The sequence below is a fragment of the Bombyx mandarina genome, chromosome 09 (assembly GCF_030267445.1).
Source record: "Bombyx mandarina strain Sakado chromosome 09, ASM3026744v2".
Lineage (NCBI taxonomy): Eukaryota > Metazoa > Arthropoda > Insecta > Lepidoptera > Bombycidae > Bombyx > Bombyx mandarina.
In genome coordinates, this window is record NC_143216.1 from 8,563,773 (window position 1) to 8,587,394 (window position 23,622).

General features: G+C 34.6%; 1 protein-coding gene across 21 annotated transcripts in view; it reads left to right on the forward strand.

Moving 5' to 3' along the window:
• CAP (Cbl-associated protein) overlaps positions 1 to 23,622 on the forward strand; it is a 155,387-nt gene that overhangs the window by 47,611 nt on the left and 84,154 nt on the right. For 5 of the 21 annotated variants that reach the window (XM_089729773.1, XM_089729774.1, XM_089729790.1 and 2 more), the window contains one exon: positions 8,155 to 8,250. In XM_089729773.1, the coding sequence (XP_089585899.1) occupies positions 8,155 to 8,250 (96 nt within the window). Of the gene's footprint in view, positions 1 to 3,615; positions 3,788 to 8,154; positions 8,251 to 13,242; positions 17,732 to 23,622 lie in introns of those variants that run through there. The other 16 variants (XM_089729771.1, XM_089729772.1, XM_089729782.1 and 13 more) reach the window with 13 other exon arrangements.

The window sequence follows — 23,622 nt, forward strand, 5'->3', positions numbered from 1 at the left end:
TAAAGTTTGTAATAGCCAGTACTGCTACCACATCTATACCGAGACATTGACGTCATTCACACGTTGATAAATAACGGTGTTATTTTCAGAAATCTATACTAATATTATAAAGAGGAAAGATTTGTTTGTTTGTTTGTTTCTAATAGGCTCCGAAACTACTGGACCGATTTGAAAAAATCTTTTTCCATTAGAAGCCGACATTGTCCCTGATGAACATAGGCTCCTTTTTTTTTTTGTAATTTTTTTTTTTTGGTTTCATGTGTGTTTTAATGTTTCCGAAGCGAAGCGAGGGCGGGTCGCTAGTATTATTATAAAATTAATCCAAAAATAATGAAAACGTAACTGTGTACCTATATACTTATTTGTCATCAGTGTAACTCTTTTCCCAGAACGCCTATTTATTTTACATCAGCGAAAAGTTATTATTTCCAATAGACATTCTAGTGGTGTACCATTTACTAAATTATCTCTAGCCCCTTGGGAATGTTTGTCAAAAATCTACTGCTTTGTAGACAAGAACATTTTAGATAATACTTGAGTCTATATTTAATGGTTACTAGTTTGAAAATATCCTCAACAAAATAACTCGCAATTTCCTTACTAGTATTTCTAAGATCGATTAGCCGCCATCCGGCGTAATGGTAAGCACTTCACAAATAGTATCATCCTCATTTGTCCTCATCTAATGTCTTTGTTTTCATCATTTTGACTTGTGTTTTCATAAAACCCAAGCATTGTGTTTCTCGTTAATGCTACATCCTATATTTTAAATGGCCATAAATGCTTATAATTAAACTAGTAGCATTATGAATTTTATAGTGAATAATTGTTTCATCATCATTATCATCACACTATAGTAGTCCACTGCTGGGTACTGGAAATATGTCTATCGAATTGCACGCCACTAAACACGATCCTCGGCTTCTCTCATCCATACAATACAATAATTGTTTACTATTTTTAATACGCTTTTAATAGCTTCAGACGTATGTATGTTAGTATGTAACGGAATCTTTGAACATGATTTTGACCCCCTTCAAAACGTCGGATTAGCTCGAAATTTGGTATACTTGTTAAGGATAGATGACGATTAATATTAAAAAAAAATGAAAATTCAACTAAAAAGTGAAAAATAAATATGAGTTTAAAAAAACTAAAAAAATACACTTTTATAGAAAATCCGACTAAAAATAGAAAATAAATTTTAATTAATTTGAATTAAAAATAGTGTAAAGTGAAGTTTTAGTAAAATAAAAAAAAAGATCTTGTTGTAGAAAAAAGGCGTGGTGTGCTTTTTAGGATATTATCAAAATATTTATAGCTATTGATACTATGTACCCCAGTAGTTGGATTTTCTATAAAGGCGTATTTTTTTTTGTTTTTTTTTAAACTATTATTTATTTTTGTAATATTGGAATTTACAGGCAGACAAGCCCATTCTCAAGTAACATTATTAGCAGATAAATCTGTAAATGCCACATTAACTTTACCCCCGCTAGCAGTTACAGTCCCAGAACGATTATCCTACTTTTTAACTCAGAACTCATCCAATCAAGCTTACCAAGCACAAGATTATAAATACATACCATTGCCAGTAAATATTTTTATGGCGATTAAAAAAAAACTTAATTGCTTACGCCAACAGACGAGTTTACGTATATATTTAACGCAAGCGTCTCCCGTGCATAATAAACATTATAAATAGTAACAAAAGCTTACAACGTCTCCAGATATTCTAATTCACTGCAGACCGCATAGATATTTTCGTATCTTCAGAAAAAAACCTAGAACGTTTTGAAAAAAAACTCGCATTTACAGGTAGGCCGTGTGATGAGTCGATGCGGAAGATACCATATTATCCTTTTTGCAGCGAAGTTTCCATTCAGATTTAAATGGTAGTACAAAGTTATAACAGGACAATTCAGATTATTTTTACCCATACATACAGATATTTACTGGAGGTAGGACGTCTTACTTACTGGTGGTAGAACGTCTTATTAGTGGTAGGACGTCTTGCTGGTGATAAGACATCTTGTGAGTCTGCACTGGTAGATACCACCACCCTGCTTATTTCTGCCGTGAAGTAGTAATGCGTTTCGGCTTAAAGGGTGGGGCAGTCGTTGTTGCGTAAATTCTGAAACTTAGAACTCATGTATCAAGACGGGCGGCGGTATTAGCATGTTGGATGTCTATGGGCCCCGTTGACTACTTAGCACCAGGTAGACCGTGAGCTCGTCCACCTACCTTATTAATAAAATCATAAAAATTTTGACTTCGTGTCTAAAGACGGGCTTAGCGTTCTTATGTCTATGAGCTCCAGCTATAATTTAATACTGCTTTTCCCGTTAGGTATTTCATCTAGAGCACAATGAAAAAGATAGATTCTTCATGATAGATCTAGAAACAGTGAACGAATGAATTAAGGACGTGCTCTAAATGGCAAATTAGGTGATCCGTCTAGCTAGTCTAACGCTGCCTAATTACTTAATAAAACAGGATTCTAAGTAGGTAGGGCGGATTGGCCTTTCCCATAGCACTGCTGATGTCCATGAGTGACAGTGATTACTTACCATTAAATGGGTTGTACACGCCGTCTACAACCGTAAAAAAACAATATTTAATAGTTTTAATAATAAACTAGTATACTACATTTATTCAATAAAAACTGTGCTTGAAGTTATATTTTGTGTCCAGTGTCCTATTTTAGTTCGTTTAATAGGACACCTCTGAATAGTTCGCTTCTGACATGTCTCGGGATGATAAATGGTTAAAATTCAACTTAGGTCGAACACAATTTAGCTGACAATCTAGCACCACACCTTGTGTTTGGGGTTTGGACAATATACAGCCTGTCAATCAATAGCAACACGCACGCAATTGTACCTATAATATTATAGCTGCTGCTATATATATTTTATAATCAATTTTGTTTCGTTTGAACACAATAAATAATATGACATACATAAATTATATATTATACCAGTAACCTATGTTATTTATTGGATGTTAGTATTGGAATTTAAGGTAAGAATTTTGTTGGCGGCAGGGCTTATTGTGATCCCCGGGTGCCGGTGAAAAAGTGCTTCAACTGTTTTAGAATGTAATTGAGGCGTCTTATTATTCTGTGTTATAGTTACCTATTTCTGTGGAGTTCGGTAACCACTTGGCAATAGGATGGTCTTGAATTCACTTGCCTACCTAAATACTTTCTTCGCCTTCCGCGAGTCGTAGACATTGGATTTTTAATCTACTTATCAGCCCACAGACGTCCACTGCTGGACACTGCCTCCCCTAAGCCTCGCCACAAAGACTGGTCCAATTTTTATTATCGACATTTCAAATACTTTACAATTTCCGTGGTCACGGTCACGCGGTCAATTGTTTTTGACCACGAAAACTGTAGAAGTAGTTTTATAATAATTAAAGCAATTAAAATACTCGAACAAACTAAAAACTCTTTTCATTCATATAAAACAGATTTTTGCTTGTGAATTCAACTCTGTGTATGTATATCATGTGCGTTGTTTAGTTCAGCGTGTCGTAATCAGTGGACAAAGCGGGTATTTTATTGTGATTTAGATACAGAAAGTGTCCATTGTTGATGCGTGCCCTGCCACAGTTGCCCTCCGGCCCCCGATGGCCTGCGCCGTGGTCCAAGTGACCCGTGTCATTAATTCAAGTTAATAGTGTAATTAATGTGATAAATAAATAAAAAATCATTCGCGTCAATATATTGAATCATTTTATTTAAATTTACATAAAAAGTGTCTATTATTTATTATCAAAGGTAAAAATATATTTTTGTTACTTGAAGTTTATTTATATTAACAAGAAAAGTCAATTTCAATATATAGGGTTCTTTCGAGATTTGAAGTAGCAAAATTTGGTTCTAACAAAAAAATATCAGTGAAAATTTTGAAAGTTACAAAAAATATCGTTCCCCAATAAAAAAACTGTATATATGCAAGTAATATAATTTATAAACATATTTATTTGTGTGTAATTGCTGTGATGTTATAATTTCACCGTAGTTTCGACATAGTAACAATTTGAAGATCTCATTACTCAATGAAATTACACCAGGCAACTTTTATCAAAGTTAATTCTTACAAAAATAATTACCTCAAACGAACCAATTTCTTCAATACTACGGTATTCCTTAATTCCTTGAATAAATTATTTCGAGCAGAGACTCCGCCCGACTCACTGTTCAGAAAAACGTAGATTGTAGATTGAAAAAGTTGTAGATGTCTCGACGACCCTTAACGATTTTGTTTGCTTATAAACCATTGCAAGCAATTTGCTCCGGTATAAAGGATTATTGTTTAGGCTTGACTTCGATTTGATTGACTTGATTTCGAACGATTCCGATCCGGTAGTGGATTCATTCGCGAAGCAATTACTCTTAAGTTGTTAGGTCTTATTTGGAGGCGCTCGGGTAGCTGTTAGCAAATTCTACCCCTCCTGGCTGAGCCCTTGCTCGCCCACCTGCCCTGGCGAAACTAGAAAGGCCTCCGGGCTACTAGTGATCATAAAATAAGGGCTTGATTTCATCTCTAACGAAGCGAGACGTCTAAGTATCGAGCGCTCTATGTAATCGTGGTACTTGAAAAAACGATTCATCGTTTTATTTGAAAAATCACACGCCTATACTTAAGTTATCCGCTGAAATTAAATAAAAATATTGTTGGATTACAACATCAATTTCTTTATTAATAAATTTGAAAAAGAGTACGAGCATATAGCTTATGATGGTGATGGTACCTTTACGATCACAATGCTCATGGATTTAAGCATTGTCAGAAGCAAAACTGATCTGTTGTTCGGTCATTTATCAGCGGATTTAAATAAGTGACCTGGTCTCATCGATCCAGTAAGCGGACCAAAAAAAAAGGGGGGTGTCCTATTTATACCCGGTTGGAACGGAGTACTTTTTTTCAACTTTTTTCTATTGTGCTTGTATTAAGAAGTGCGGTAATTTAAAAATAAGTCAGTTTAAAAGAATTAAACGAATCATAAAATGTGAATAATTGCGAATAGAGTTGGCATTACAGATAAATTTCTGGATATTTTTTATTGCCCTTGTAGACAGACGAGCATACGGTCCACCTCATGATGAGTGGTTACAGTCGCCCATGGACTTCAGCAATGCCAGGGGCAGAGCCAAGCCGCTGCCTACCGAATATATAAATATGTATATAGGAATATTATTGAATTAACATATTATTATATCACTATTTTATTTATTATTATAAATATCTATAGAAAAAAGATACAGTTTCTTTGGTGATCGGGAAGTGCCTATAAAATCACTGCAAAAGAAGATGGTTTTTGGTGTCGTTTTTACACTTTTTCCGGTCTTGCCCCTCAGCCGAAAACAAAATGTGCCATAAGGAACTTCGTACCAATACAGTTTATTTAAACATAGATGTATATAGTTAGATATAACACAATTTCAAAATCATCGCTTGGAGGTCTCCTGTTACATTATATAGCAACAAAATAGACAAGTGTGGGAGAAAAAACCAAAGTTTTGTGTCTATGGTCACCTTCAGTGTCGTCTGACATGTCAGGGTACTTGGCTGGATGCCCGAAGTGGAACAAATTAGATTCTCGATGATAGACAATATACAACGAAATATTATATAAATACATTTAGTACCCACTGCCTATTTACTTTTTACACGAACACATTCAGAAATTTAATTATTTCTGCTAATCTTACTTCTAGCCTTACTCGTAAAGATTTTTAATGCTCGTTCTAACGAGCTACTTCATTATGATTACCTGGTCCGGCCAGTGATAGGTCAGGCTTGCTGACTTCAACAAAGCGCTTTATTTACGGCGTCCGTGAATAGGTCAGTCATAGAAAAAGCTGTGCCAAATCCTGGCATAGTTGCATCAATTGCGTTTCCTGGTATTTGAATTCTTATCAAATTAAGTAAGGTGAAGTCTGATGTGCGTCTAGTTGGTTTTAAGCCGTCCAGTAGTATCGGAAAGTTACCGAATCACAATGAACCTTTACATGTATAAATAATCGCGATCAGCGGAGCCAGCTATTATTAGTTCGATCGGAAACATAACGTTTGTTCTTAATTAAACCGCAGCTGCTTCGAATACCGATAGCGGTTGTATTTGCAAAATATACAGGGAAAGCTATTCGAATTTAACCAGATTATCCGGGCGGATGATGTTCCGCGATACTTTTTATTTATTTTAGTTTTTAATGTGTAACGGTCTTAACATTTTCGGAATTTGCCTGTTGACAACACGACACAGTTGCTTTATGTTGTTTTATGACTGCTTTATTCTAATTTAATTGTTTTAATATATCTACGACTTTTTTACGGTTTGTTTTTAGTTTTTTTTTTACATTAAAATATTCCTGACCTTGCGAATACTTTACACAGTTTTCGTGATCACGGAAGTCTGAGGTGTTACACGTCGACATCCGAATGCTACTACACTGACTACTGCTAGATTTAGCCATTACATGTAATACAATTAAATTGTGCCTAAAACTCGCCAGAGCCGAAGAAAATATTAAATTTTAGAATTTAAATATTACTTATGACTTCAATACTATTGGTCATTACTGGTGGTAGCGCGTATACTCAGCCCGCACGGGCAGGTACCGTCATAAAAATATTTTTTGATTTGACAAACGGAAAAGCCGTTTTAGTAAGTAATTGAGACTAGACCTCATATTTTAATTCACACAACCACGCTGTGATGTTAATGAGCTTCAGTAAATTCCCATGTACATCTACAACGTAAATGCCGCCACCTACCCTGAGATATGAGATCTAAGGTCTCTGTTTTTACATTGCAACGGCTGCCTCACCCTTTAAACCGAAACGCGTTACTGCTTCACGGCAGAAATGGGCAAGGTGGTGGTACCTACACGTGCGGACTCGCAATACGTCTTACCACCAGTAATTAATCATTATATAATATTTGTATATATTACTAGCTGATCCGGCAGACTTCGTAGTGCCTCAATCGATAAATAAAAGACCTAAACTTCTGTATAAAATAAACTTAAAACAAACAAAACGAATCCGTCCGACGGGGGACACATCAAAGGGAAAACAAAATTGTTAATTTTCATATTTATCTACCTTTTAAACCTTCTCTGGACTTCCACAAATAATTCAAGACCAAAATTAGCCAAATCGGTCCAGCCGTTCTCGAGTTTTAGCTAGACTAACGAACAGCAATTCATTTTTATTTATATAGATGTTACCGGAAATGTATGAAATCAAGGAATTGTATACAAATCCTAGGAAATGTGTACAATTCCGATACTATTTAGGAAATGTATAAAATATTGTTTGAAAAACTATTTAATGCATAGATATCCTAGGAAATGTATAAATTTCCTCGGAATTGTATATAATTCCAATATCGTATTAGGAAATGTATAAAGTAAATGCTTTCTGTAATCAAACACGTTGTTAATAATATTTTTTTAATATAACACTTATTGAGACAATCGGGTAACAGTCATACTGTAAAATAATAATAATATATTCATATTATCTTACTAATTAAAACTTCTAAAATCAACTATCTATTAACTTTTAACGTATCACAAAATCAACTTATATTTATTCTTATAAAATAAAATTTTCATTTGGCAAGTAATCAGTCTGCTAATTAAATAATTATAAATGTCAAAGTATAAAAGTAAATCTTTATATTATAATACTTTGTCAGTCCATATAGCTATTTATTTTTGCAGGGTAAGCTCGAATGACATTTGGAAGTACATAATACTTTATTTTTAAAACACAGACATCTTGTTGTAGCACAGTTTTTCTTGCAAAGGCACTTCTTAAATCCCTGGCCGGTTCCAGTGGATTGCAAGTTGGCAACTGACCGTAGTGCAAGACTCGTCCCACTGTCCCCGCGTACCCACCAATATCTTAAATGTTTTACATTTCCGATTGCTATTTAGGAAATGTATAGATTTCCTAGGATATGTGTAATGTATAAGTATAATATAATTTATTTCACACATTTCCGTGCGATTTTGGGAATTACATACATTTCCTAGGAATTGTATACAATGACGGATTACATACATTTCCGTTAACATAGATATAGATAAAATATAATTGTAAAATAAATTTGTGCTTTTTTTTTAAACAGTCGAATTGCCGTCGAGCGAGGTGGTGACCATCAAACCACCCGTGAAATCCCCGAGCACACACACGCCTGCAAACGTCCCCAGCCCCACAACGAAACGTGAGTAACCTTTTGTTTTCGCCTCCAAACTCCTTTGTTCTTTTCGTTAATAAAACCTTTTGTAATATGACACGAATACCTGGAACTACTCGAAAACAACATAGGTACTGTATAAATATAGTTACAAAATTAGTATAACATCCAACAGTGCAAGGAGTATTTTTTGATGAACACAAGTCATTACGGATCCTCCCGATCCATTAACGATGCTTTTAGGTACCACAAGCACCGATCACCGTCCTCGTCGAACCCGTCGCTTGCGACGAAGGGCTTGATGAGCGAATTAATCCATAGACACAGCCCACTGAGTTTCTCGCCGGATCTTCTCAATGGGTCGCGTTTCCGATCCGGTGGTAGATTCTGCGAAGCACTGCTCCTGCTAGGGTCAGTGTTAGCATCACTCCGGTTTGAGCCCTGTGAGCTCACCTACTAGTTAAGGTTACGCTGAAATAGCCTCTCAAGGCTATTAGCTTAGGTAGGATAAAAAAAAAGATGAATAATTGTTCCATTATTATTATTGTTTAATCCCTACCTATGCACTGATAGCCTAGAGGGATATTACAGCTACGCACTGACTGGTAAGTGAGCTCGCGGGGCCTAACCTAAGAAAGTTTACTAACATTGGCCCGAGCAAGAGCAATTCTTTGCAGAATCTATCACTGGATCTTATTCACTATTCATAAAAAAAAAACTGGTACTCTTTTGAACGATTCAGATATTACCAGAAGCATATGGAAGGCAATTTTAATATAATAATAATAATAATAATAATAATAAAGCCTTTATTTCCCGAAAATTTTACATTTTAAGCTAATAATTATAAGTAGACTAAAAAATAACTAAAAACATTATAACAAATTAAAACAAAATATAAAAATAAAATCTACACTTACTACAAAATTTCTCTTATCTCGGTGTGCCTTTCGGCAATTTTAATGTTACAATCATGATAATTTTAATACTTGTGGAAATTGTGTACAGATTAAATATTAAAAAAAAAACAGATTGCACTGCTTTACGTAAAGTTGCATCTAATTGTCTATTTACGAATATATTGATGTTACTGGTGGTAGGACCTTTGTGAGTCCGCACGGGTAGGTACCAGCACCCTGCCTATTTCTGTCGTGAAGCAGTAATGCGTTTCGATTTGAAGGGTGGGGCAGCCGTTGTAACTATACTGAGACCTTAGAACTTATATATCAAGGTCGGTGGCGCATTTACGTTGTAGATGTCTATGGACTCCAGTAACCACTTAACACCAGTTGGGCTGTGAGCTCGTCCACACATCAAAGCAATAAAAAATATATATTTCTAGTACGAATTTAATTACCAAATTACAACCAAAACTGAAGTTAAGTTGATTTAAGGTGTAGGTGTGTTCTAGATGTTTAAACTAATACTCATATTCAAGGTGAAGGTAGGTGGCAGAATTATGGCCATAATACATATATTGGTTGCCACTTAATACCAGGTGAGCCGTGAGCTCGCCTGCTCATCAAGAACCTCATATGAAAACTAAAATTATAGAACTGGAAGAAAAGGCTTGTGGAGAAGTACTTAAAGGTAGGCAGCAGGTTGGCTCTGTCCTTGGCATTGCTGACGCCCATGGGGGACGGGAACCCCTCATCATGGGCCGTATGCTGGTCTGCCTACAAAAGCAATAAAAAAAGTGATTGTTTTTGAGGAAATTTATTGGAAATATGCGCTAGTTATGTGTATGAATAGTGGCACTCACGCAAACATACATGCATTCATTATTTACTTAGATACAATTTTAAATTTTATATGTCATTATTACAATAATTGTGAGATCGACTTCATGTCTGCGGGTGTTGTTTATACATAATATATCCCAGATTCGCAGATCACCTCTGACGATTATTTGGATTTAAATTTGTGCTTGTTAAACCTGAAATTCAGGACCAAAGTCTGAAAGCGAACATAAACAAAAGCCGTTAATTAGGAGTCACACATATTAAGCTAAGAAAATCGCGACATTCAGAGATAATCCAAAAACTACGAGGCCAATAATGAAATGCTTACGACGCGACGAGAATTAAAAGGTGATATACATAATAATATTAGTTTTATATGGAAATTTTGACAAGGTCAGGTAAAAATGTAAGATGAACTCCATTCATATATTTGAATCGTACAAGTTCGTCATGTTAATGTTAACGAAAAAAAAAACAGTTATTATTTCGCGTTTTAGAGACATGCGCCTTAAGCGCTTTGACTACACGCCAAAAAAAAAAACTAAAGCCGGACTTAGCGCCCGCAGTCGTTTTGGCACACTAGCCCGGATCTGTTCGGTGATTATGTCATGCAACTCGATTCCGAAACCCCGTTCGTTATTGCGTTCTCTACAAACAAATATCAAAATTTTATTGTCATGAAGAAAGTCGAACCAGACGCGTTGTGGAGGGGCCTGGGATATTTCTGGAAGGTCACACGGTCATGTTGTTGATTTGTAGTTAATGCAAAGCGCATATAACGATTCTCGTGTGCTAAAGGAATAAATACACTTGAAATTTAAAATGCATTTGCTAAATGCTGAATAACATAAATACAATTTCCACTTCGTTCGGTACTATTTTAGAACGCGATTATTTCTAGAAATATACCGCGAAATTCTTGACCTATTTATTTCAAGAGGTTCCATCTTTATTTATCAATTCATTATTAGTATAAATAACCTTGAATAATTCATTCAATTTTATAATGTATTGCACTACGATACACTAAGAAATTTTATTTTATGCTAAGAATTTCCTAACGTTTCCCTTTTCTGAAATTGTATTTATACATATGCCTTCTAATCTCCACATGGCTGAACAAATGTATCTGTACATTGTGGCAATATAGAATTTAACATAATTTAAAATCATTTAACCTAAAAAGATAAAGTCGAGATAATTTGAATTCACAGTAGTAAAAATAAACTATGAAAATCTATTAAGGCGCATTACCTCACTGCGAGTCCGACGCGATTCGCTATTGAAAGATACGGCTCATTGGCACACTTTGCCGTTATTTTTGGAAAATAACAACCGATAAATGATCTCACGTAACAAACGGGTCAAATTAGAAGTGACCGCCGCTGCAATCAAATCTGGAACCAAGCCTTTTTCTTTAAAACTTAATGTGTTTTATTTTTCTAAATGGAGCTTTGTTTCTAGGTGAGTGAGAGTAGAAGAGTGGGTAGATAAATTACCTTAGTTAATAAAAATTTAGGAGCACGTGGGTGTATCGTAGTCATGCATTATTCCTTTGTTGATATATACATACATTCATGAAATTTTAACAACACTTTTTTATACTTTACGTAGCTAAAACTAAAACATCATTATGATTTCTTGTAAAATGTTAGAGATGCCAGTTTCTAAAATTACGTGTCGATGCGATGAAATTAAATTTGAAACTAGTTATTTGGTTTTTATTTTGATGACGGTCTAATAAATAAATGTACATTGTATACAAGAGGTCATTCGGTATAATTCATAGTCGGTTCAGTAAATGTACAATACTTCCAAATAGTAATAAATTTGAAAAAAATTAAATGGGTGCCGAGAGCACGTCAGCTCGACTATTGCATTGAAAATAAAATGATCACGCCTTCACGGTTCGTTGACCGCTATAAAATGACCTTCTTCATAGGCATTTTGCTGATGTCCATAAGCGACAAGATGGCAATTATCGCTACTGATGTGACGCTGAAATAGTAGTTTGTTAGTAGTAGTTTTCCGATTCGTTAACTTGCACACTATACTAACAAGAAGTAATTAAATCGTGCCTTACATATTATCGCACTTTTAAATTGAAATGATAATACACTGATATGGGTTTCTTTCGGTTTATTCTCAGTCGAACTTTTGTGATATATAATATTATATGTATATTATTACGTGTATTTATCAATATAATAAGCGAATTTTTTTCGATCTGTTCCACAAAATCTATGAATTCATTGAGAAAATTAACGCTTTTAAAACCGAAAGACAGACATTTTTGTGAATGGTGGTAGGACCTCATGTGAGTCCACACGGGTAGGTACCACCACCCCGCCTATTTCTGCCGTGAAGCAGTTGCGTTTCGGCTTGAAGGGTGGGGCAGCCGTTGTAACTATACTGAGACCTTAGAACTTATATCTCAAGGTGGGTGGCGCATTTACGTTGTAAATATCTATGGGCTCCAGTAACCACTTAACACCAGGTGGGCTGTGAGCTCGTCCACCCATCTAAGCAATAAAAAAATAGACATATATTTCAGTATTTCGAAATTTCCACGAAGTTAACTCCCAAGTGAGGACATTTAAATTTAACTCAACGTCTAACTGCATCAGTGGAAGTGGTCAATCATTCTAGTTACTCGCGACGATTAGTTGGATAGGTACGCTACAGTACAGGGACTCGGCAGGCTGCAATTACCACGCGTTATGTAATATCCTGTTTTTAAGCTTGTGCTTTCTAAGTGGAATGGAAAAGGAAAAATGTCAAATGAAAGCTCGTAATTTCAATGATAAAAGCATTTAGTGTTTACTTCGATTTTCGCGAATCGTAAGCATAATAATGAAAAAGAAATATCTGACGTTTTCTACGTTTAACGCTTAGCAACAGAAGAATTTAAGCATGAAACAGCTGAAATGAAATATATGGAAAACATTTAATGCTCTGATGTGGAAATAAAGTTTTTATGACGTCCTTAAACCGCGTTATTTGATTTTCATAAAAATTTCAACACATTTTGCATATAGAAATAATATAAAGAGCTATATCTCAAGGTAATCTGAGGGATAACATCAGTGTTATCAGTTATTAAATGTCAACGTATGAAGGTGCACCTGTATTGACTAATTTTGATATCAGTGCTTGTGTTTTGTAAATTGTTTTTTACAATTAGGTAATGTGTTTTGTGTGATTAAAAGCGTAAATCAATGTGTGATTGTTTTGCATACAATGGTATCGTCAGTGCCTTAATCGGAGAACCGTAGTTTTTCGACATCCTCCGTTATCCTACCCTAACATAGTCAAGGTGTGTGTGTGCGCAATTTCAATTAGTATTATATTATTGAATTAATGTGCAATGATAATACAAAAGAACAGAATCGACCGGGCGACGGCAGCGACGTGCGGGCTCCCTACGCAGCGATATACCGGCGGCACCGCGCGCGCTCCACTCGCATACACGTCTCCGCGTAAAAATAAAGTCGACACTGCGCGCTCGCGTACTTCAACCCATTTATAATTATCAGTAAATCGCCGCGCGAGTGCACGACTGCCGCGGCCGGCGAACGTTCGTCGTTTCTTTTCGATTACCGGCGCTAGCTCCTCTAATCCGAGTCAGTCGACCCTGTTACGCGAGCCCTTGTACTAACAATATAAATTATCGGCCTAAAACTAGCGATTCCGACAACGCGCAGGGCTTACTTCGTCGAGAACGTAACTAACTCCTACGCTACGGATACCGGTATCGTAAGCGCGAAGCCGTGAATGGACGGACGACGACTGTTTTGTGATATGATCGTGTTGTGTTAGTGATAACAGTGTAAGGATCTTAAACATGCCTGAAAAACCGAAGCGACGTAAAAATAAAAATAAACGTAAAAATAAACACAATCAACAGAATAGTAACGGTGAGAAAAATGCTTGTGAGACTTCAGCAATTGAGAGTTCCCTAAGTGATAATCAAAACTCTGAAACTAGTACAACTTTGTGTGAAATTGATAATGTTTCTTCGTGCAGCAAAAGCTGCATTAACACAAATTTGTTAAGTCCAAGCGGTGCTGCTGTACAAACGAAAGAGGTCATCACTCAAGAAGTGAGTGAAGGCGAACAATGCGATTTAATTGAAACAGTGAATGAAAACATATCAGACTTAAATGACAATATTCACGAAATTCAAACTTACATTGTAGAAACTCCGGAACAAAAGAAACCTACACCAAAAATATCGAATTCAGTAAAAAGTAAAAGCCTAGACAATGATGATGATCCTAAAATTGTCGAAATAACCGATGATACACTATTAGTTTCTGAATCATGTAATATACCTATAATCGATTGTAGTAATGTGATTGTTACAGACGTTGACTCAGATGTAGGTTGGGAAAAAATTGATGAATTGAAAACACGTAACCCATTTACCGGAGAAGTTGCGACTGAAAGTATTTCAATAACTACGCTACCTCTTAATGTGGCTCAGTGCGAAAATATAAAATCATTAACTCCTGATCAAGAAGCATCGTTGCGAAATTATTTGAAAACACTTAATCTATCGACAAGTCCAGATAATCTTAATTCTATAGAAATTAAAACTGAAATCGAACAGATTATAAATCGTGAAGTAAAACACAGATTGCGTAAAAAAGCATCGGCCGATGATAGTTTTCCACAAAAGCTTTGTCCTCCAAGAATGCTAGATGTTATTGATGAAGAAGGTAGTAGTGAATCATCTATGACTTCTCGCCGCCATTCATATTTGAGTGAAAAAAGAAGTGACTTTGAAGATTTAGAAGATGACGTTTTTGAAGATACAAATGCTATAAGAGAGAAATTTGCTGCAAAACCACCAGTAGCCTTACGCAACAAATCATTAGGCCGTCTTGTTTCTCAAGAATGTGTTTTAGTTGATGCCAAAATAAAGGAACCTGAAGTGAGTGAAGCTCGAGGCGACTGGACTATGAAAACTGTTGAAAAATTATCCGGTGCCGAAGTAGTATATTTAACTGATTCGTCAAGCAGTACCAGCTCTATACATGAAATAGAGGAAGAGACAGATGATAGTATCGATACAGATGTTTCTGTGCGTATGATTACACCAACAATCGAAGTAATTGATACTGAACATTTGCTGAAGAAAAACTTTTTATCTTCTGGACAACATATATCCGACGACCATAATACTTCTCAATTAGAAAGTCAGGATGTAATGGAAAATAAACGTATCAATAATGAACGATTTATTAAAATTGAATTAGAGAAAAATACCACGGAAGACCTCCCTACTACTTCAACCAAAGAAATGGCAGAATCACACGAAATTGTTGTTTTATCAACGGACAACATTAACACAAATCTGTATGTTAAAGAATTAGGCGATGAAATTGAAAAACTTGAGAGTATTTGTAAATCAAGTGGTTCAGAAAGTACTAAAAATTTTAATGAGAGTAATGTTACTAAGCGTGACACCAAATTTGATTTGGAAATAAAAGTGATTAAATGTGAATTAAACGATGCTTTCAATAACTTGATAAAAGAAGTTACGTCTGATTCAGAAAGTTCAAATGATTTTCAAAATTGTAAAGAAATTTTTACCAGACAAGATTCTTCGAGTAGCGTTTGTTCTTCACAAAGCACAGCTAAATATAACCCTACGTCTACATCTTTGAATGACATATCTGATTTACATAACGACGAAGCATCTGAGAGTACTGCAAACGATAAAATATGTGTTAAGGTCACAGATAAGACACATTCTAATGTATCCAGCCATGTTAATGATGTTATAGAGCATGTTACAGGAGAATCTAAATCTTATTTGACTAATGAAGGTTGTAGCATACAGCATCCGAATACGTTAAGAGAAATTAGTGTAAAGAAAATTGCATCTTTGCCATATGGAGACAAAATTTTAGAGGAATTAGCCTCCGTTTCGGAACGTTTACAAAATGTCAGTATCAACAAAATGAGTCCTACTAAAAAAACATATAGTTCGAAAGATTCTCATCCGTCGACGAAGCAAACTACAATTAATGCACCTCCTCCAATAAAGCCTCGTGTTTCTTCGTTAAAAAAGCCACTAGAAAATGAGCATAATGTTGATGTCGCACCAAAATCTGAACCAAAACTATTGTCTATGTCCCCGTCGCAAAAGATGCTAATGGAAAAAACTAATTCGACTGCAACAACGCGTGATAACGTTGGAAGGCGCACTGAACAATATAGTAAAAAAATCACCAATGAGGAATTCAAAATTGATTCTCGGGATGTTTTTCAAAATACAGAACATAATCTTAATACTAATACTCTCACGCCTTTAAAATCACAAACCGGAAGCCGTTTATTAGCTTTAATATGCGACCCGACCATCACCTCAAATGTAAATTCATTAAAAACACGTTGTGACAATAGTTTTACACAGACACAAAATAATCTATCATATCGACAATTGTCGAAAGAAAAAAATGATTTCAAGGCAAGTCATCTTATGCGTGAACTATCTGGTACATTCAAACCAATTCCGCCTCCTCGACCGAGAAAAATTTCATTAGGATTCTATGAAAGTGATGATAATTCTGATTTTGCTGAAAACTCTCTGCGTTCTATTAAAACTGAGACAAAGAAGTTTCATTTTTCAACTGGCAATTTGAATAAAGAAATTGAGAGCGACATATCTTCCATTCAGAATATGCACAGATTTTATACAAATGTCAGAGATAAAACAATTGATTATGATAAACCTAGAAGACCTTCGTTACCAAAGGATCTATGCGAACAACAAATGGAATACATACGACAGAAAGAGAAAGAGGTAGAAGCAGAAATTCAACGATTGGAGAATCAGTCCAGAATGAAAACACAGAATCTAAGGCAAGGCCCTAGAGCCCCACTGATCTCAGAAAAAGAAACTATTGAAAATGATATAAAAAGCGGTGACAAGGTATTGATTTCTCGTAAAACAGATGTTGTCATGTCGTCACAAGATCTAATAAAAAACAGAAATGATAAAAATAAATTATCGTCGTTATTTAGCAGTAGTCAAGAAGAATTGCAACGTGAAAAAATGTATACTGAATATATGACACAAATGGCAGAAAGAATGGAAAGAAAGCACCATAAGGTTATAAAAATTACTAACACACCCACTTCGATAAGATCGATATCGAAAAGTATGCCCACACTTGAAAATTTTGATTCAAAGGTCAACAATAAAATTGAAAAAGAATTTATATCAAAGGCTAGGGAAAGATGGGAGAAATTAGGAATTAGGGACCCCGATACGGAAGATGAGCGTGAAGTTAGTAGGAATGTATTCAAAGAACCTAAAATAATTGAACACAAAATTAAGGTTATCGAAAGTGGTGAAGAAAAGGATGTCCAAAACTTGCCTAGTCATTTGCAAGACTTCATTCATTTTACAATTAAGGACAAGGGCGAAGAAACAAATAGCTCTGGTGAGTCAGAGAATGCACCGGCATCTCCGCACGTTGTGATTTGGTGTGCAGTGTTAATAATAATTATTTCCATCGGAAAGTATTTTATGCGTTTGTTGAGGAATAGTGAATGATGTGATCGACTAACAGACTGTTCAGCTGCTATACCCATTAACTAAAATAATAGCATATTGTTTTTTCTAGTGATGTAAATGTTGTATTTGTTGTGTTGCATGAACATTTGTATATTTTATAGAAACCTATTGATTAGATAGTAGCTGCGGATACTCAAGCATCACACCATGAGTACCAGTACCTTATATAACCAAGGTGAGTAAATATCTATCGGTATATTTTGATTGTTTTCGCTACTAAGTTTTTTATTGTTTTCCCTCGACGTAAATGTACAGCATTGATCACACAGTCATATGTCATTAGATATTTCTCTTTGTCATTAATTAGAAAAATCTTAGCACTTCTATGCGAAATTGTATGAATAAGTACGAGTAATATTAGGTAGACATATTCTAAATTAGCTGCAAATTCTTGCGAATATTACCTATGCGTAAAGAGCCCACATGCTTCCTGTCTACGACTGAACAATTTTCTAATTGAAATTCTGAGTGATTGTTCTATTTAGTTTCATTGTCTAAAACGGTATTGTCTAAAGTTACTTTTTAAACTAAAGTCTATCCGACCAAATATTTAATTTAAGAAACCTATTTAATAGTAATATTAAGATAAACGTTGAACAATTCGAACTTTTGGTTTATTCTACATTACTTTGTTACTATATTTTTAATAAAGTACCACAAATATTTATTAATTTAATAAGTTTTTTATAGCTTAAAAAGGGCAGATACCATTATAGCCCACCTAGTATTAAACCTTGCCGAAACACATAGGTATACAGATTTCATAAAGCGAATGCCCGCTTGAAATGTTTCATTCCTTAAATTGCTGGACGAGCTCATGGCCAATCTGGTGTTAAGTGATCAATGGAGCCCGCTGACATCAACAAAGCAAATGCCGTCACCCACCTTGAGACATGAATTCTAAGTCTCCGTTGTCAAAGTACAATGGCTGCTCCATCCTTCAAGTCGAAACGCATTGCTGTTTCACGGCAAAAATAGTTAAGGTTGTGGTACCTACCCGAGCTGGCCCATAATACACCGTACGGCCAGTAATTGGGTGCGCAAATTCATAAGTAGGTATTGCGAGTTCTTTTTACTATACGGTATTATTCCTTCATCGTCGAGGTCATTCGTAAAAACGAGTATCTTTGTATTTTATCGTATGTATCTTGTATTTACTTAAAAATTGTTACCTGCCTGCAGAACTTTAACCCTGACATCACTCAATAGGAGTATACTAAGCGTTTTACCCTGACGGCCACGAACTCTTCAGTATGAACTAATTCAGTCGTTTTATTCTTGGATTTCTTGTTACATTACAATACAACTTTTTGTTTTACGTAATTTAAACAAAGAACATTTCTGTTTTGTAAATCTAATGACACTATTGTGACGTTGTTTATTTTGTTTGTGACTATGACATCGCTACAATAACGATCGCCTTGTAAAGTGTCAATGCACGTAGTTGAAAGGATTTGACACTAAAATGAGTCTTTCTTTAACAGACAGCATTTCATATATAACTGTTTGCAATATTCCGGTTGCGAGATAAAGGTCTTATCTCGGTGCTGAATACCTACGTTAGTACAAAACATTATGATAATTAGATAGTTTGAATATCGAGCTCGACTAATAAATAATTAGGAATGATAACAACTTCGCGATAACACTGTGGGATCCATATATATATATAAATGAATTGCTGTTCCTTAGTCTCGCTAAAACTCAAGAACGGCTGGACCTATTTGGCTAATTTTGGTCTTGACTTATTTGTGGAAGTCCAGAGATGGTTTAAAAGGTAGATAAATATGAAAATGCTCAGAATGAAATAAAAACAAACAATTTTGTTTTTCTTTTGATGTGTCCCCCGTCGCACGGATACTTTTTTTTTTTTTCTATGTTTATTTAATACAAAAGTTTAGGTCTTTTATTTATCGATTGAGGTACTACGAAGTCTGCCGGGTCAGCTAGTAATATATAAAAATTACGAGAAAGTTTTCCTAATGCCAACAAGAATATTTCGCTTACCGAGACAAGCAAGTGCGTCGCCCGTGAAAATATTTGGATCGTCTAAATCTGGGCTAAGTGGCCTTTGGTGACTCAAGACGCGAACGCATACCCAGTTATTTCGCGCATCATCGAAACGAATTCGATAAACAGTTTACGAAAAACATCGTGTAGCAGATCTTGTCGCGCAAACAAACGTACATAATAAATTAGCATTTATTTAGCGGCAAATAATAATTACGTGACCAAAACATTCGTTGCGGTTCTCAGTCGGTATTGTGAACAACTTAAAAGCAAATATCTCCAGTTTGCGAATTACTAAACTGTAATATATAGAAAATAAACTTCTTGGCGGACATGCAGAAGAATAACCTTACCCAGAAGGCTGCCGAAGACTTGTCAAAGTGGAGGTGCTTAACGAAAGCGGACCCTGGTATTAGACCGAGAAAACGATAGGAAAAAGAAGATATTACTAAACTGTGCTAAAAAAAAATGACAAAGTGTAGTTTGGCTTTTAAGGGAATTAATATGAACTAGGTTGACTGGAAAACATATCTTAGGTTTTTTTTTAGATTGGCCTCATACAACACGTGAGCACTGAAACTGTTTGCCGTTAAGATCTATTTTCAAACCTTTGGTATTAACAAAATCAAGACAATCTATTTAATTTCCAATTACAAAACCAAACATAATAATATACTTTTTTTCGATTTTTTAAATGTCTTTTAAAGTTATTCTCATCTTTCAGAGTAATAAATGCCTGGAAAAGAAAACCTCTTCTCTGTCAACAATAGGTTATGCACTAAAATTAAGAAAGATCCAGAAAAAAAAAACCAATTTAATACATGTTTAATTCATGCAAAAGCTCCTTGTTTTGGAATTTGATTACGACTATATTTGTGCCTGTTTCCAAATAAAATTTTAGGCAAACAGTTATAGCATATTAATATTAAATCGTCATAATACAGAAAAATTTAAGAACACGTCATACGAGTGGTTACGATATCAATTATTATTTCATTTTGGGTTTGATAAAAGTTTCAAAGTGTTGCTGCAACACATAGACACTACGTCACTACAACGTTTTTGCTTCTGATCGCTTTCAATATCAAAAATCGAAATCGAATTTTTATTGATATGATGTCTAGCTCAGTATTCGAATCGTAATCCCTTGTTGTTTTTTTTTAGGAATAGGTAAAACAGATTTCTATCCGTATATCTGATATCCGAACCACAAGCCACCCTAGCCCCGGTAATGAATTCGTTAAGTCTGCGGGTTTCATTTGATTGCGGGGGTTTCTAGTGAAGTCACTCGTGTACAAAATGTGTTAAAACAATCATATCGGCCCTAAGATCGATTTATGGCATACTTTATACGGCTTTGGGGACGCGGAATAACGACTAGCTACATTTAAAAATGAAAGCCTAATAATTAAATATTATTACTTTAAAGCTCAGTGTTGATCTTGATAAAATTAATCGTGACTCGTTATCGATCACGTCAGTTCAAAATTTTATATCGACGTTAAAAAAAAAAACATTACGTAAAACTAAAATTTACGTTTAGATGCATTGCTCTGCCAACGATCATAAATTTCATCCATAACATCTACCCACCACTATTACGTTTATTCGGAATAAGCCAGATTGCAATGCAACTGTGCCTCTAAATACGTTCTGCGTATTTGTAAACATGATAATTTTCCTGTTCTCATTTTAGGCTTAGATGACCTTTTTATAAAATTGTAGACACTAGACCATACTCATGTCTAACCAAACCTTTATGTAACCCATTAATTATTTGGTTTGGAAATCTCTTTTGTTCTAATAAGTACAGATTAACAAAGTAATATCTGCCTTAATCGTATTATTTTGTAGCGTAGTTTCTAAAGATATATCATTGTGTATATTTTAAGACCATTGTGTAATTTAGCAACTGGCATATGTTAATAAAATATATCGAATCTAATTAAGATCAAATCCCACTGCAGTGTGATAGGTAATATTCTGAATACGTAATAGGTCAAATCATTAGTAGATAAACTGACCTAAACACTTGTTATATTAAACACATTACTTGTTATTGTGTTATACATAATATTACAAATAATATGTGTAGGTACCTAATATTGAAAATGCAAGTGCCCGTTTAGTATTTACAAGTTTGGGATATTTGTACTGTTATATTATTAATCTAATTGTAAAGTATTTGACAAACTGAATTGCTGTGGAGGACTGCAGTCCACACAATTTCCAGGTGGCTAATCAAACGAGTCATCAAGGAGGTACGCAATGTGACGCGTCGGGGGTCCCCAACAAAGAGAGAATGTCAAAGAGCCCGCAGTCGCTCCGGAAGCGATTTGACTGCGGATCTGACGTCATACTAGGGTCGCAGTTCTCATAAAAGTTCCTATGTTCCCCTTTATATACCAAACAACTTTAAAATGTACTAAGATGATAACATTGAAGTTAATCACAATATTATAGAAGTTTTTGTTTCTTTCTTACAACAAACGCTTTGCAACAAAAATGTGTATCAGGCACATATTCGACGGTCGTCGTAAATTTTAAATGTACTTTTTATAAGTAATACATAGCCCCTTAGTAATCATTCATTATTAATATGTGAATATTACGCGCATAATGCTGCTTTTTTGTCTAGTAGGTATTTTTAATTTGACTTTATCGTTTTACTGCCATCTGTTGGCGCAATATGAAACTTACGATAAGTTTCCATTTATCAATACAAGATGGCAGAGCTCTTCATCGAAGAAAATCTTGGTAAAAACTCGTAATCAGATGAAAACTTGCCAATGGTTTTTCGTAACACTACTCAGAATTGGCATTCGTCTTACAATAAACCTACGATGTTACGATAATAGATTCACTAATATTAGAAATGTTAACATATTATTCAACAGTATTTTCATGTTTCCGTTTTGTCAAAAGCATTAATATTTTAAAATTGGTGTTATTGCCTGAATGATTTATTTCTTGCGTTTTTATTAAAATATTGTCGATGTATTAAGCTTTCGTTAATTTAACCGAATGAAAAGTCTAAATATAAAAATAGAATTTTCCTTTTTTAGCTTTATTTAAATTATGTTATCTTAGTATTCGTGGCGTATCTACAATGAGATTTAAATATAAAATGGGCATATATAGTATTTGAATGTATCTACACTAACATACTCATGTTAATAGAACAAAATTAAATATCAAAAGTAATTTCATAAAATGATATAACTTTAATAAAAATGTCATTGGCGTTGTGGTTTTAATTACATTAGCTTATCAATCCTTAGATAACAAAGGTAGTATTCGCTTACAAAATAATGATAAAACAAGTTATATGTTTGATTTGTGTGTTATCACATTTACAATTTCACGCCTAGAATACACCTACATACATAAAATGATATAATATTTATTGAGACCTACATACATGAAATGATATATATTTATTGATTATATAATATTTTATGATAAATAAATATTATTGAGGTGTTAATAATAATTAATAATAATATCTTTACTTTACTGGTAATTTTTAGTGGTGGTTTTGTGAGTCCGCGCGGGTAGGTGGTGGTCACCCTGCCCATTTCTGCCGTGAAGCAGTAATATCCAACTAAGCCATAAAAAAAAAAACAACAGAATAGTGACTTCGATTTAAGCCTTTAAGGTAGGTCGTAACACTCACGTAATCACTTAGAACACAGTAACAGGGTTGAGTGTGTATGTTTGCTCATCTACAATTTCATAAAATAAAACAGATTTTGATGAAAAAGACATTCACCCATTTTCAGAGAACTATCGTAACTATTGTTTTTGACAGTTTGTTGTTTAATGTAGTTCTTTAGTTTTCACGAGTCGTAAACATAATTAAGACTAGATTTACGGTTTACGTGATCACGATGAAAAAATCACAAATAACAAATATTATATAGGATAATGACTTTAAAAAACCCGACATTAAATCGTAAGAGTAGTTTTAATTTTTCAATGTATTCTGTTAACTTTTTTATTTTCACCGACCCAAATTCACAACGCAAGTACCCGCCATTTTACTCTAATAACTAA